Here is a 12,480-nt window from a genome sequence, read left to right on the forward strand (position 1 = left end):
TATTTGTCGCCTCGTCCTCCCCGCTGTTTACAGGGCTGGTTGCCTTGCCGTAATGTAGCCTTATAGTTCCTGGCACGGCGTAAAACACCAATTCCCCCCCGCTCCCCGCCCACCACCATCACCACTCAGTGAACAAGGAACACGTAGGTGCAATGTCCACAAATGCACAAAACTTATAGCCGCCCCCAACCCCATCCATGAGCGTCGACGCATACTTATATCTGATGAACTCTAATAATACATGCCAGCATAAAAGAAACATTTCTAAAAGTTTGAACATACTAATAAATGTGAAAGTAAATTAGTGGCTGGAGTATGTTAGAACAGACAAAGATGATTTATTTATATTAGTGACTCTACTGGTCTATGGCAGTGACTTCTTGTCTACTGCAGTACCTCTAGTAGTCCCCACAACCATGTTTGATGCCATTAGTATTCATGAAAAAAAAACCCCACATTATTTCAGAAAAATGGTGGTAAATCTCTATCTGCTATCACTTCATCCCAAAGGACCATGAGCATTAAAAAAAAAACCCAGCAAATATGGCAGCATAAGCGTTATTCCTCAACAGGCTTTTGCATGTGATGTCACTTCAGCTGTGTAGGTGGTGGCATTTCCATTGTGCAAATATGTCATGGTGTTCAAAACTTTAGAAGTAGTCCAGATCAATAACAACATCAAGGGCAGCCTTTGGGATTCCATGTTCCTTTAATGTGTGTCACCCTGCATAGCAGTGGCAGGGGGCCTAAAGGTAGCTATAGAAAAAGGAAATCAAAGGAGGGGGCCTAAAGGTAGCTATGGGAGAGAGTAGGTCAGGGGGTGAAAATTCAGGTCAACACCAACCACCAAGTTCCTCATATTTCCCATCATGCTATGTGGATGTAAGATGTGGACATTTGCTTGCTGATACAGTAAAAAAAAATTCAGGAGTTCAAAACTTTGATGAAATTGTTCTGCACTTCCTGCATGAGGTAAAACCAATGAACAGAGGGCTATGGCAGCAGTTTAGCAGCACAAGCTTGTTGGGTTTGGCTGTGAGATTTGGCATAACACAGTGCAAGACGATCCCTTTGGTAACTGAAAGGTGGTCAACACTAAGGCAGACAGAAAAAAAAATTGACTAGTGAACATAAAAGAGGGGACTGTCATTATGTTTACTACAGCTCAAGGCAGGCTAAAGTGGTGAAACCTGTCACCTGCTTTGCCTATAGTGCCGCTGATGATCAGATGTACCCATTGTTGTTGATGTAGTGGACTGTACTTGTTGTTAATATAGTGGACTGTACCTGTTGTTGATGTAGGGGGTTGTGTCTGTTGCTGATGTAGTGAACTGTATCTGTTGTTGATGTAGGGGGCTGAACCTGTTGTTTCCAGTCTTCTTGTGTACATCAATGTGCTTTTGGGTTTGTCTTGCACTACTTCACCAGAAAATGTAAAAGTGATGGAGGGAGATACACAGATATGAGGCTGCTGAAATAGCTCTGTCTTGGGTTAATTTGTTAGTTCATTCTTGTTGCTCCTTTGAAGAGCATAGGGCCACAATAACACCTCGCCAGCTGACCCCCTTCAGTTGGACCCATGTGGTTCTGATGTCCTTTGCCTCTCTACTGTTCTTGGGTTAATTTGTAAACAACCATATTGTTGCTGCATCAGTTTTTTGCTCTGTGGTGGCAAAGTCAGACATGAGCTAGTTGAGAACGTTGGGCCCAATGCTGCAGGTTGTCTGAAAACACCTAGTGCTGAGTGAGCCAGTGCTTCATGACAGGACCAGTTTGATGAAGTGAATATCCTGTGCACACACACACACAATGGAAGCAAGCAATATTTATGACCTACATAAATGTATCCATTGAAACATAAGTCAAGAAGAGTCTAATGTTGGCGATTTTTTACTTTGCTCCTTCCATAACCTCAAAGGCAACCAATTTTCAAGTTCAGATCTGAATATCATTTTCCCAGATAAGGATAGCAAGAAATTAAGACACATTTCACCGCATCTGTAAACATGAAAACATGAAGAGCATGGTAAAGCTCCAAATCAATGAGAGACCTTTTGCAGTTAAAAAAAACAAACTGGACAAAGTTGATGTGTGAAGAATGTTAAGTGTACAGTAGCCAGTATGCTACATCCATATACCCCAACACCGCTTTATTTATTCTTTTATAGAGTGAAGAAAGGCTTGCAAAAATGTTTGTCATGATACAAGCATAGAGCTCCATGTTTCTAAGGGTGGCAGGTATGGACTCCATGATATACACCTTATGAAATCTGTTGCATTTTGAAAACAAAGCTTAAATCAATGTAAGAATGGCTCAGCTTCAGACTAATGTTTAGTCCTGAGTGTAGTGTAATTCAAACCAGACATACAACAAGGGACTGAATGATTAGACTTATTGATAAAGTTGGGGGCTACTGAATATTTTATTTGCAAATAACTTTTTTTCAACAGGATAAATATTCTCATAATGAATGAACAGAAGAAGATTCTAATTACAATTTAGCCTAAAACTTTTAGATTATTTATCTACTCACATGGCACATAAAAAAACTGATTCAAAGCTGACTAGAATTATTAGGGACAGTATTGTTGCCACAATGGTCTACAACCGATGTACAACTACAACTTGCATCTACATGTAAAGCAAAGATCTATCTTTGGTTGTTTTTTTTTTGACTGTGTACAAAAGTTTCTAGACAAAAAAAGACACTGAAGATTACAATGTGTCCACAATATCTTTAGCAGTTCCCAGCTTTTCTTAAAACCCCTTTTTCATTATTTCTCTCAACAACTTCAGCAAAAACAAGTCCAACCCTTATCACCAGTGTCCCTAGTCACATTCTTTCACATAGCCATTATTATGTTAAAGTAGCTTTTATTGTGTTCTTATCTGTAGGGAGTTGGATATCTTTGCCACACAGAAAAGAAAGCTAAAATAAATCTATCTGAAATTAAATAGCCAGGGTTAATTGTCTGAGAGAAAATTGTTTGCAATCTAGCCCCTGTCCTTTCAAATTTATACATTACCACTCAACCTAACTCATCTGCCTACAATCCTTGGATGCTTACACTGAGCTCTGTAGAGGTCAAGACTGGTGACACGATATTTGGCATTCATGATGCTGCCAGCCAGTCTTGTGAATGATAATGGCATATTTAAATGCTGGAAGGTCAACGCAAGTAAATTATGTATGCCTGCATTGAATATTAAACCTTTTTATGAACTGCCACATGAACAATTACAGCCAAATGATCTGAATGTAAACAGTCAGTAAACAATAAACATGAAGCATTTTAATGAACTCTCATCTGAACATTTTTCAGAAATTATCTTAGTTATAAACCTCAGTAAAACTACACATTGTATACATGTTGAATAATATGTGGTCACCAATTTACACACTTAACCAACAACAGCGGTCCACCACGACCCCTTTATAGCAGACAAAAGCTTTTTTTTAAAAATTCCACCTTTAACTTTCCTGCAAAACAGAATTATTTTATCTTGTCCTTTCCATATTTTCCTTATGTACTTTAGCAAGAAGGACTGCAACTTTTACCAATCAGTGTTGGGTGCTATTTGGTACTGCTTTAAAGCCCCCAGACTCATGTCATAAAGAACATTTTTATTTTTAGCATTTTGGAAGATATATAACATAACTTGAACACTATATTTCAGGAGCACAAGTAATCACACAAACAGTATGGTGTTTTTGCCATCATAAGCAACATATATGTGGTTAAACAACAAAATGTAAATTATACATTATTTAAAGTGCCACACACATACCATTCAAATCAGATATGGAAACGAAGGCGAGGCACCAAAGTGTACCTCTGTGCAAGCAGATACATATGCACACATAGCTTGCCTGCATGGATTTTCAGCCATTACCTCACAGCCATGACATATGGCACAAGATACATGTCTTATTAATTTGTCAACACTCTCAACTCCTACTGTCAACATTAAGATTTATGCTCCAACTCGAAGGAAGCCACCTAGTGATTAGAGACTGTTGTTAAATCTCAAACTAATACATCAGTATCCTTCACAGTAATGCCAACTGGTGGCAAGAGGCTGCACTTGTATTCAATTCCATCAACAACTGTAATAGGCAGCCTTTCAGTGTCTACATATATTAAACACCACAAAGCTACAGCATAAACAAGACATAGGGAATATATTAATTTATCTGATAACAAATGCACAGTTTAACAGTATCAAGTTAGGCAACATGAAGTTTGCTTCCACCAACACCAACAGAGCCAAGACACTAAAACATTCAACATGGTATTCACAAACTGAGACATCTTAATAAATGCCACTAAACACATTTTCAACTATGCTGTAGCCACTAATGAAAAACCTTGCAGAGGAATGGAAAATCTGACCATGTCAAAAGTATACAACAGTTTGACATCTCTGATGCACACAACGCCCCTATTAGAAAAAAAAAATTAAAAAAAATAAATAAATAATGATAATAAAAAGACCAATCTACTTGTTCTGTGAAACTGAATAGTCCATTTTTGCATAACATCTATCAATTATGTATTGATGGTCTCCTTGTGTTCCAATCTGACATGTCACTAAAAAACACAAAATAATAAACGTTCAGAAGCTTGCACCAGTGTCAGAAAGAGATATGGCAATATGTTACATATCTGGTTGGATGCACGGCACACTTTAATGAAATAAGACATGGTAAAACATCACTAATGACAACATACCAGGTAAAACATTCAATAATTAGTTTAGAAACCTGACTTTATTCATAATGTACGTCACACCAAGACAATTTGTCCACAATACTCATACCCCTATACATCCACCTGATGAGATAATGATGACAGTATCTATAGCATGGCTTGAAACAACAGCATATGACATTACACAATGTATGTAATATGAAGCAAACAGTATTACAAACAGCATGATACAATAAATTAAGATGTGATAGACTTCTGTTGCTGAAAAAGTTTATTTGAAGGGTACTTTACCATCACCACTAATTTCAAAAGACCTTTTCTAGCGCCAGATTCATTTTTCAAAACAGTCTCTATTTTTCTTTTTGAACCAGAAGTCTTTTTCTTATCATTGCAAGTTTTTCCATGTTAAGGCATCTTAATGTTTAAGAAGCCCAAGATCTTGAAGTGCCAGCTTAAGAAACATAGGGTCAGCGCCACCAGGGTGATGCTGTGAGTGCTGAAATAAAGAGAGTTCTGTGTATACTCTTTTAAGAACATCATGATATCCAGCATCTTATTTCCATCAAATCTTTTGTTGACTATTGCTGTATCCAGCATGCTATCTCTGTCAAATCTTTTGGTGTTTATCCCAATTTTTCCTGAACTTAAAACACTCAGGCAGTTAAAGTAAATGGTCAATTTCAAAGAAAGAAACTAAGAATATTCATACACTTCAAGGTCTTACCAGTCTGTGCAGTACCTGCAAAATTTTAAAAATCTTTATTTTATAGTTTATAAAAAATCTTTTATGAGTTTTCTCCATGACCTATGAATTTTCACATTCACGATTTCTGAGTTTGTATGGTTACTAAACAGATTAGTTTCAATTCATATTATCCAAGCTGATGTACTATCAGGTTTTGACTTGTATATATCATAAAGGCAATGTTATCAAAAGCACATTACCGCCCAGAAAAGAGAACAAAAGTGAAAACGTGTTTTCACCATGATGGATATGGAATGAGAGCATGACAAGGAGTTTGAGGATTTTCACAGACCTCATCCGATGGCAAAGATTCATCTCTTGCAAAACATGCCAATGCCCCCTCCCTCTTCAAAAAAAAAGTACCAATGAGAGTGAAAGTCTACAGCCACTTTGACATTTTTAAAGTAAAATCCATGAGATTCTGGCAAAACAAGGCGATCAAGAGCAGTTTCTTTGACAGAAGGTTTTTAGAAGATGGAAAAAGCTAATAAAGTAAAAGTTATATTCTGCAACTTGACAACTACTTTGCAGCATACATTTTCATATTGAAGTGCTGCAGCAAAAATTACTAGCAAAAGGACAAACTATGCCCAAATAGTGAAGTGTCTTGATGTTGAAATGAGGGGTAGTTGTGGATGGCATGTAATGCACAATATTTTCATTTGCTTTTTTCATTCATTCGTTTGTCCCTTGGCTGGTACCAGTCACTGAGGGTAGCAGATTGACAAACATGGCAGCTGACAACCTCCAACACTCATGGGTGTTTTGGGCAATGGTGAGCAGGTCTTGCAGAGGATGACCAGTTCACTCCTTTCTAAGCCAGTTCTTTCTCTGACTACTGCAGCTTTGACCACCCTTTAAGGTATCTTGAATGACAATCTTCAACAAGGTGTTGTAGTGGACCATATGGCCAAACCACACCAGCTTATAATGTTTGATTGTTGTAAGCAGCGGCTCATGTTGTCCTACAAATGTGGCAACTGTGCTTCATACTTATGTCATTGGTTCTATGTTCTCTGTACAAGATATTGAGCAGCTACCTCAGGCATTTGTTTTCAACTGCCTGGATTCTCCTTTGGTAATGTTTTTACACAAACAAAAGCAATTACAGAAACACTGAAAAGAGTGTTGCTATTTTTATCTCCTCATAACCACCACACCTCCATTTCCATCAGTGGGTTGCCCTTTGCTTCGCAGATGATATTGACCTGTCAGCAGGCAACAATTGAGCTTCAGCACCTCACAAACAAGGTGTCCTGCAGAGCCAGCGCATACAGGATGGAGATTAGCACTGACAGGAGCAAAGTCCTGGTCAAAGCTTCAAGTACCTGGGTTCTTCACTGTCCACAGATAGAAGCTGTACAGCAGCCATTTGTATCAGAATCGCAGCAGTGAGAGCAGCAATGGCCAAGCTGAATAGGATCTGGCAAAGCAATAGCATAAGGTTCACTACCAAGTACAATCTGAACAAGTCTCTCACAGTTAACACTAGCTATCAAGTACAGGCTAAACAAGTCTCTCATAGTTAACATCAGCTACCAAGACTGTATATTACGTACAAGTCTCTCATAGCCCCTACCCTGCTCTACAACTGTAAGACATGGGAACTGCTTGCTGATACTGACAAAGTCAAGCATTCAAGTGCTTGAAAACTCTGCTCCCACTCTCTTACAAGGAACACAAGACCAACAGTTCTGTATGAAGCATGGTTGCTACCCTCATGGAATGTCAGAAAATCCTTCCCACAACAGTGAAATGGTGCAAACTAGTCTGGTTCAACCATGTCATCCAGCACAACACTATCTAAAACCTGTCCTCCAGGGTTCCATGGAGGTAGCAGCCAAATACAGACAAAAGACGAACTGGATGACAAACATGACGAAGTGGCCTGGTCCCTCAACACCATTCAGAGTGGTGTGCCTTTGCAGCTGCTGCATCTAGTAAGGCTCCTCCTGGCATCATCAGGTTAGCTTATCTGGTGATAAACTAGCACAAATGAAGGTATGGATGATGATGAGTGATGACGATTTCTTGTCTGTTTCCTTCACCAGCAAAGAAAGAATACAGACATCACTATCATGTTTTTACAACAAAGCAATAACTATTTGTTTGGCTGCAGTTCTCTTATGTGTTTTGTGCGAATTATCAAATCTTAAGATTTCTCACATTTCTGTTAAGGAAAACTGCTACGCCTAGAGCACCTGATTTCTAACATTAAAAACTGGTACAATCCCCCTTCCACTTCAATGTCCTTCAAATGGTGAGCAAAATGGCTTTCAAGGTAACTATCAGAAACACTGGTGTCAGAGAAGTTACAAATCTTGGAAGGAGGACCTGTTTAGCTATATCAAAAGCACTAAACCCAGAGAAATTAAATATGTAGAAATAAGGACCTAATCAACAGGTCAGACACATTGGGTTGGTGACAAAGAACATTCATGGTGAAAAACACTGATTTCACAGTAATATTCCTGCACAGTAGCATTCTTCAATCATATTTATTGGTGCAATCACAAACAAAAAGTAAATATCTGTTTTAGAGAATGGGATGGAAACAATACTCAGCTCCAGCAGGCTGACTGAATCAGGCAAAGGCTTTCCATAAGCATGGCAATGCGTCTGCCACAAAAAAATACAAGATGAATATACATTTTGAAAAATACAAGATGGATATACATTCTGACAAATGCAAGCAAAAGGATCTCAAGGGGTGCATTAATGAAATGTGCTGGCCTGTAATTTGTTATATTTGTCACACTGGTATCATGGCATGGTGTCACAGTTTTACTGCTTTAAATAATGCAGGACTTTCATAACAGGATCATGAGTCAGTATCATGATTGACCGATAAGAACCTTGGCAAGCCTCCCAGGCTGGTGCTGTATCTTGTGTCAACTTTGCCACACCAATGTCATGACATGACATTGTTGTCCTAACTTTACCACAAGCATCATGGCACCACCATTAGCATACTGGACAGTGAAATTGTAATAATTACAATAACCAAGCTCAGTATACAGCTGTGACATAGCTAGTTCTGGTGGCTATGGCAGAGCTAAAGACAGCATAATGTTATTTGTCTGTGGTGAGTCTAGTAGTATTGATACTCAAATCAACATACTCCACATCCTGTCTTTTGATGTCCCTAGGCAGCCAAATATGATTCTACTTTTACTACTGTTAATGTCCTAAGACCTAGCATACAAGCATGTAAATCAAGTAGTTGCCACAATTCACAAATCTAAATTTATTTCTTTTATTTAGTTTTTCTCTAAAATGATTACTTGTCTAGTCTTCAGCTTTCCTCACAATGCAGTGCTAGTAAATCTCAAAGTCGTTACATCCACCAGATATTAACAGATGAAGGCCAGATTTTTTTACCATGACACATGCATTGCAAAATTTATGTACTAGTGGTATCTCAATACCCCATGCTATTAATATAAGTGGCATCTCAAGATGTTATTTACACAACAAACCATTTATGTACAAGGGATGCCTTGAGTAATCACTCATACTTGATGCTATTTTTATATTAGCAATGCCTCAAGTAATCACTTACACAGCACACTATTTACGAACTAGTGGCATCTCAAGATGTCATATAAAAATCATGCTATTTATATATGTGGCACTTCAAGTCATCACTAATGCATCATTTTGTTGATGCACCAGTGGCAAACAGAAGTTTCACTTCTACATCATGATATTATGTATGAGTAACACTTCAAGTAACCACTAATACATAAGTTATACTACATAGACCACTTTTTAACATGAATTTTTAGGACAAAATGATCAATGATTTTTTTAACAACATTGTTGATATATTCATTCATAAGGCACATTTGCTAAGCTGATTCATACAGATGTTTGAAACCTGAGACTTGCACACCTACATTATGAACACACATATTCTGACAGTTTGGATGCAAGCCATGTATACACCTGATACTTGTACACCTACATTATAAACGCACACAGTCTGACAGCTTGGACACAAGCCAAATATACACCCGATACTTGTACACCTATATATATCTTATAAACACACAGTCTTTCTCTTTCATGCAAATGTGTTGTAACTTGCATGTGTGCACATTTTCATGCATATGCATGAACATAGATTTTCTGCATATGCATTTGTTAATACCTATTAACACTATTTCTTCAGGCTATCACTCACCTTCATCCAGATAAAAACACAAATGATTTTCTAGCTCTGATAAACCAGCTCCTTTTAACTTACTTTTTCAGATGCAACTTCCTTACATCTTCAAACACATCATTCGCTAGTAATTAGCTGACACATCAGCACACGACATGATGACAAGCGAGTATCTTAACCATTACACTAGTGGACACCCCTGACATCATTACTGCACATACCACATACACTCCTAAGGCATGCAGCTCACACACTTGTTACTCTGACATGTCATGTAGATACAGCAGTTAATTAGCAGAGAAAAACACTAACAATGCCTGACATTCCATAATAATTCATGACATACTGAATCTACAAAAGAGTGTGTGACAGAACACATTTATATTTCATGGGCCAATATGCTATATGAAAAGCAATCTATCAAATCATAATTAAACAGAAGGGATCTAAACACTAAACACAATGATTTTTTAAAAAGAGAACTCCATACCATACCTGCTCTAAGTTTATTCTGCCCACTATTACAAGCAGAATATCAAAGTCCTCTGGTGTCAAAACACACCCTGTAAGTCATGGCTTTCTCATTGAGCCAGGTGTAAGAATAAGTTGCTCTTCACCATACTATTCCCTCAAGTAAATTTCAAAGGAATGGGGTGGAGTGGAGTACAATCTTTAGACTGTCTTAATATCTCAACAGTAGATTTGTGTCAATTAGGCCATTGGCATTATAAGCCTTGACCGAACACTTGTCATGGATTTACGACAGCATTGTACAAGAGATGTGCATTATGTGTGCATGTGCAAGAGAGAAATGAAAAAGTTTTCAACAACTCGGTGAAGCATTAGTACCTGAAAATTTCTAAATTTGTTATATACAGTCTAAGACTCATCACCAGCCTCAGCATTAAAGAGAACTTTGCTCTGGTAACCTTTTCACAGACATTACTAAATCCTTCACATTTGGTGCCGGCCCTAACCATTTATAATTACTGTGAAGTACTTGCACCTGCACAGTGTCAACAACATGGTGGTTTTACTATGTACAAAGCCATCACATCCATCCAGGAAACTGCAGTATAGATAAATAGTTGTCAAGCCTGTCTCATGTTACAGCAACAAAAAGATCAAAAAGAAAAAGAGAAAACAAACACAAAGTCATGAAACATGACATCCCTTCCTAAATCTCAATATGTCCAATGACACTTAACAATGAGAGAAGGATCTTGTATTCATTATCACATGTGTTGTTCATTTTAAGTCAAACAAAATGATCCTGGATGTTTCCTGCACAAACACCAAACAGTTCCATCCCAGTGAAGTATCAATAGAGTTGCTTATTAGGAGTATCCTGCAGGTATCCTATAACACACCTATGCAAGCAGCCCTGGGAAGCATGCTCTTTGATCATGAACATTGATAAGCTCGTCTTGCGCAGTGCCTAGTGACACAGCACTAAACAAGTCATTTCTCAAAGTATCATCAATACATCTGAGTGAACAAGTGGATATGGGAGGCATTTCTTTGAGACTTGAAAGTGAACATAAATGAAACGAACAAGTTGTGATAGTAGATGCTCAACAAGTGGTTTTCAGTCTGAGGCTGGACTGTAACTCTGTTAAATGTGAAGGAACAATTTAATGTTGTGTGGCACCTCCATTGAGATTGGATGAAGTCAGGTGAGCCAGCATATGCCCTGGGTCTTGCTGAGTCCCCGTGGCATGGCCCGAGAGAGATGTGACAGCTGATGGCGCCATCTGGCCAGACATGTGTTGATTGTATTCTGCTGTCTCCATGCGTAAAATGTAGGGGATGATGTTGTCGATCTGAACATTACCAATCAGTCCTGCGAAAAACAACTCCTCCATTGTGGTGGCAACAAACGTCTTTAAGGGCAGCAGGCGCAGCAAGAGACCAGCTACACGATTGGCAGCAGCATGAGTTGAAGTGGTGCTTGCATCAGCATGATTAACCATCAACATCCTCACAAACTCCTTCTGCACCCGATCTTGAAGCACCTCCACCTGGCGACGGTGACCCAGATTTGGGTTGTCTGTTACACATACAGAAATGCTAGATGAGCAGGCTACAACAAATGGAAGTGCAGTTTATCATATAACAGAATATTATTATTCAATCAATAATGTTTTTACCTCTGGGGCAGGTGATTTATTATTTTTCTGTCTCTGTTATCATCACATTAACTTATGTCCACATTTTTACATGAAATTCCTATGGTGTCCTCTCAAGATGCAGTTTCTCCTATTATTCTTTTTAAGGGTCAATAGTTACTAAGGCCTCACACATTGATTGGTGGCCTAATTTTTCTTGACACTTCAAACCCAGGCAAGATTAATTAGAATTTATCTCCTAGCTGAAATAATAGTAGATTTGTGTAGTGTTGTTTTATGCTCGTGCTTGAAATAATAATGGACATGGACAGTATACATGAAAACAAACAAAAACAAAACAATTTAAAAAACCCCAAAAGGATGAACAATACAAAGTACTAAAAGAACAAATGCAGATTACAATGGTATGAAACATGGCAGGCTTCGTGTGATCGAAATGCGCATAATCAAAGTTGAAAAACTGCTATTTTTCTGTATCAATGACAATGACAATGATCAACTTTATTTGTCCCAGTGGGCAATTTAAACATGGGAAGGTTCTCTAGTTATAGTAAAGTTAAAAATAATCAAAATCAAAACTATTTTCCCCAACAACTCCTCACTATAAACATGGGAAAGGTGCTCCGTTATTATATATGAAGTTCTAGTTACAAAATAAGTTCTGAGGTGAAAAATATAAACAAGTGAGAGAAAACAAAAGAGCAAGTGTGAAAAATATGAGCGAG

At 38.1% G+C, this 12,480-nt stretch overlaps 1 protein-coding gene across 1 annotated transcript in view; it reads right to left on the bottom strand.

The window, feature by feature from the left end:
• Nucleotides 1–3,272: 3,272 nt before the first annotated feature.
• LOC112572923 (orphan steroid hormone receptor 2-like) overlaps nt 3,273–12,480 on the bottom strand; it is a 42,250-nt gene continuing 33,042 nt past the window's right edge. Inside the window, exon 12 of the mRNA XM_025252914.1 lies at nt 3,273–11,676. Coding sequence (XP_025108699.1) covers nt 11,261–11,676 — 416 coding nt within the window. The 3' untranslated portion in view covers nt 3,273–11,260. The remainder of the gene's footprint in view (nt 11,677–12,480) is intronic.

The sequence above is a fragment of the Pomacea canaliculata genome, linkage group LG9 (assembly GCF_003073045.1).
Source record: "Pomacea canaliculata isolate SZHN2017 linkage group LG9, ASM307304v1, whole genome shotgun sequence".
Taxonomy (NCBI): domain Eukaryota; kingdom Metazoa; phylum Mollusca; class Gastropoda; order Architaenioglossa; family Ampullariidae; genus Pomacea; species Pomacea canaliculata.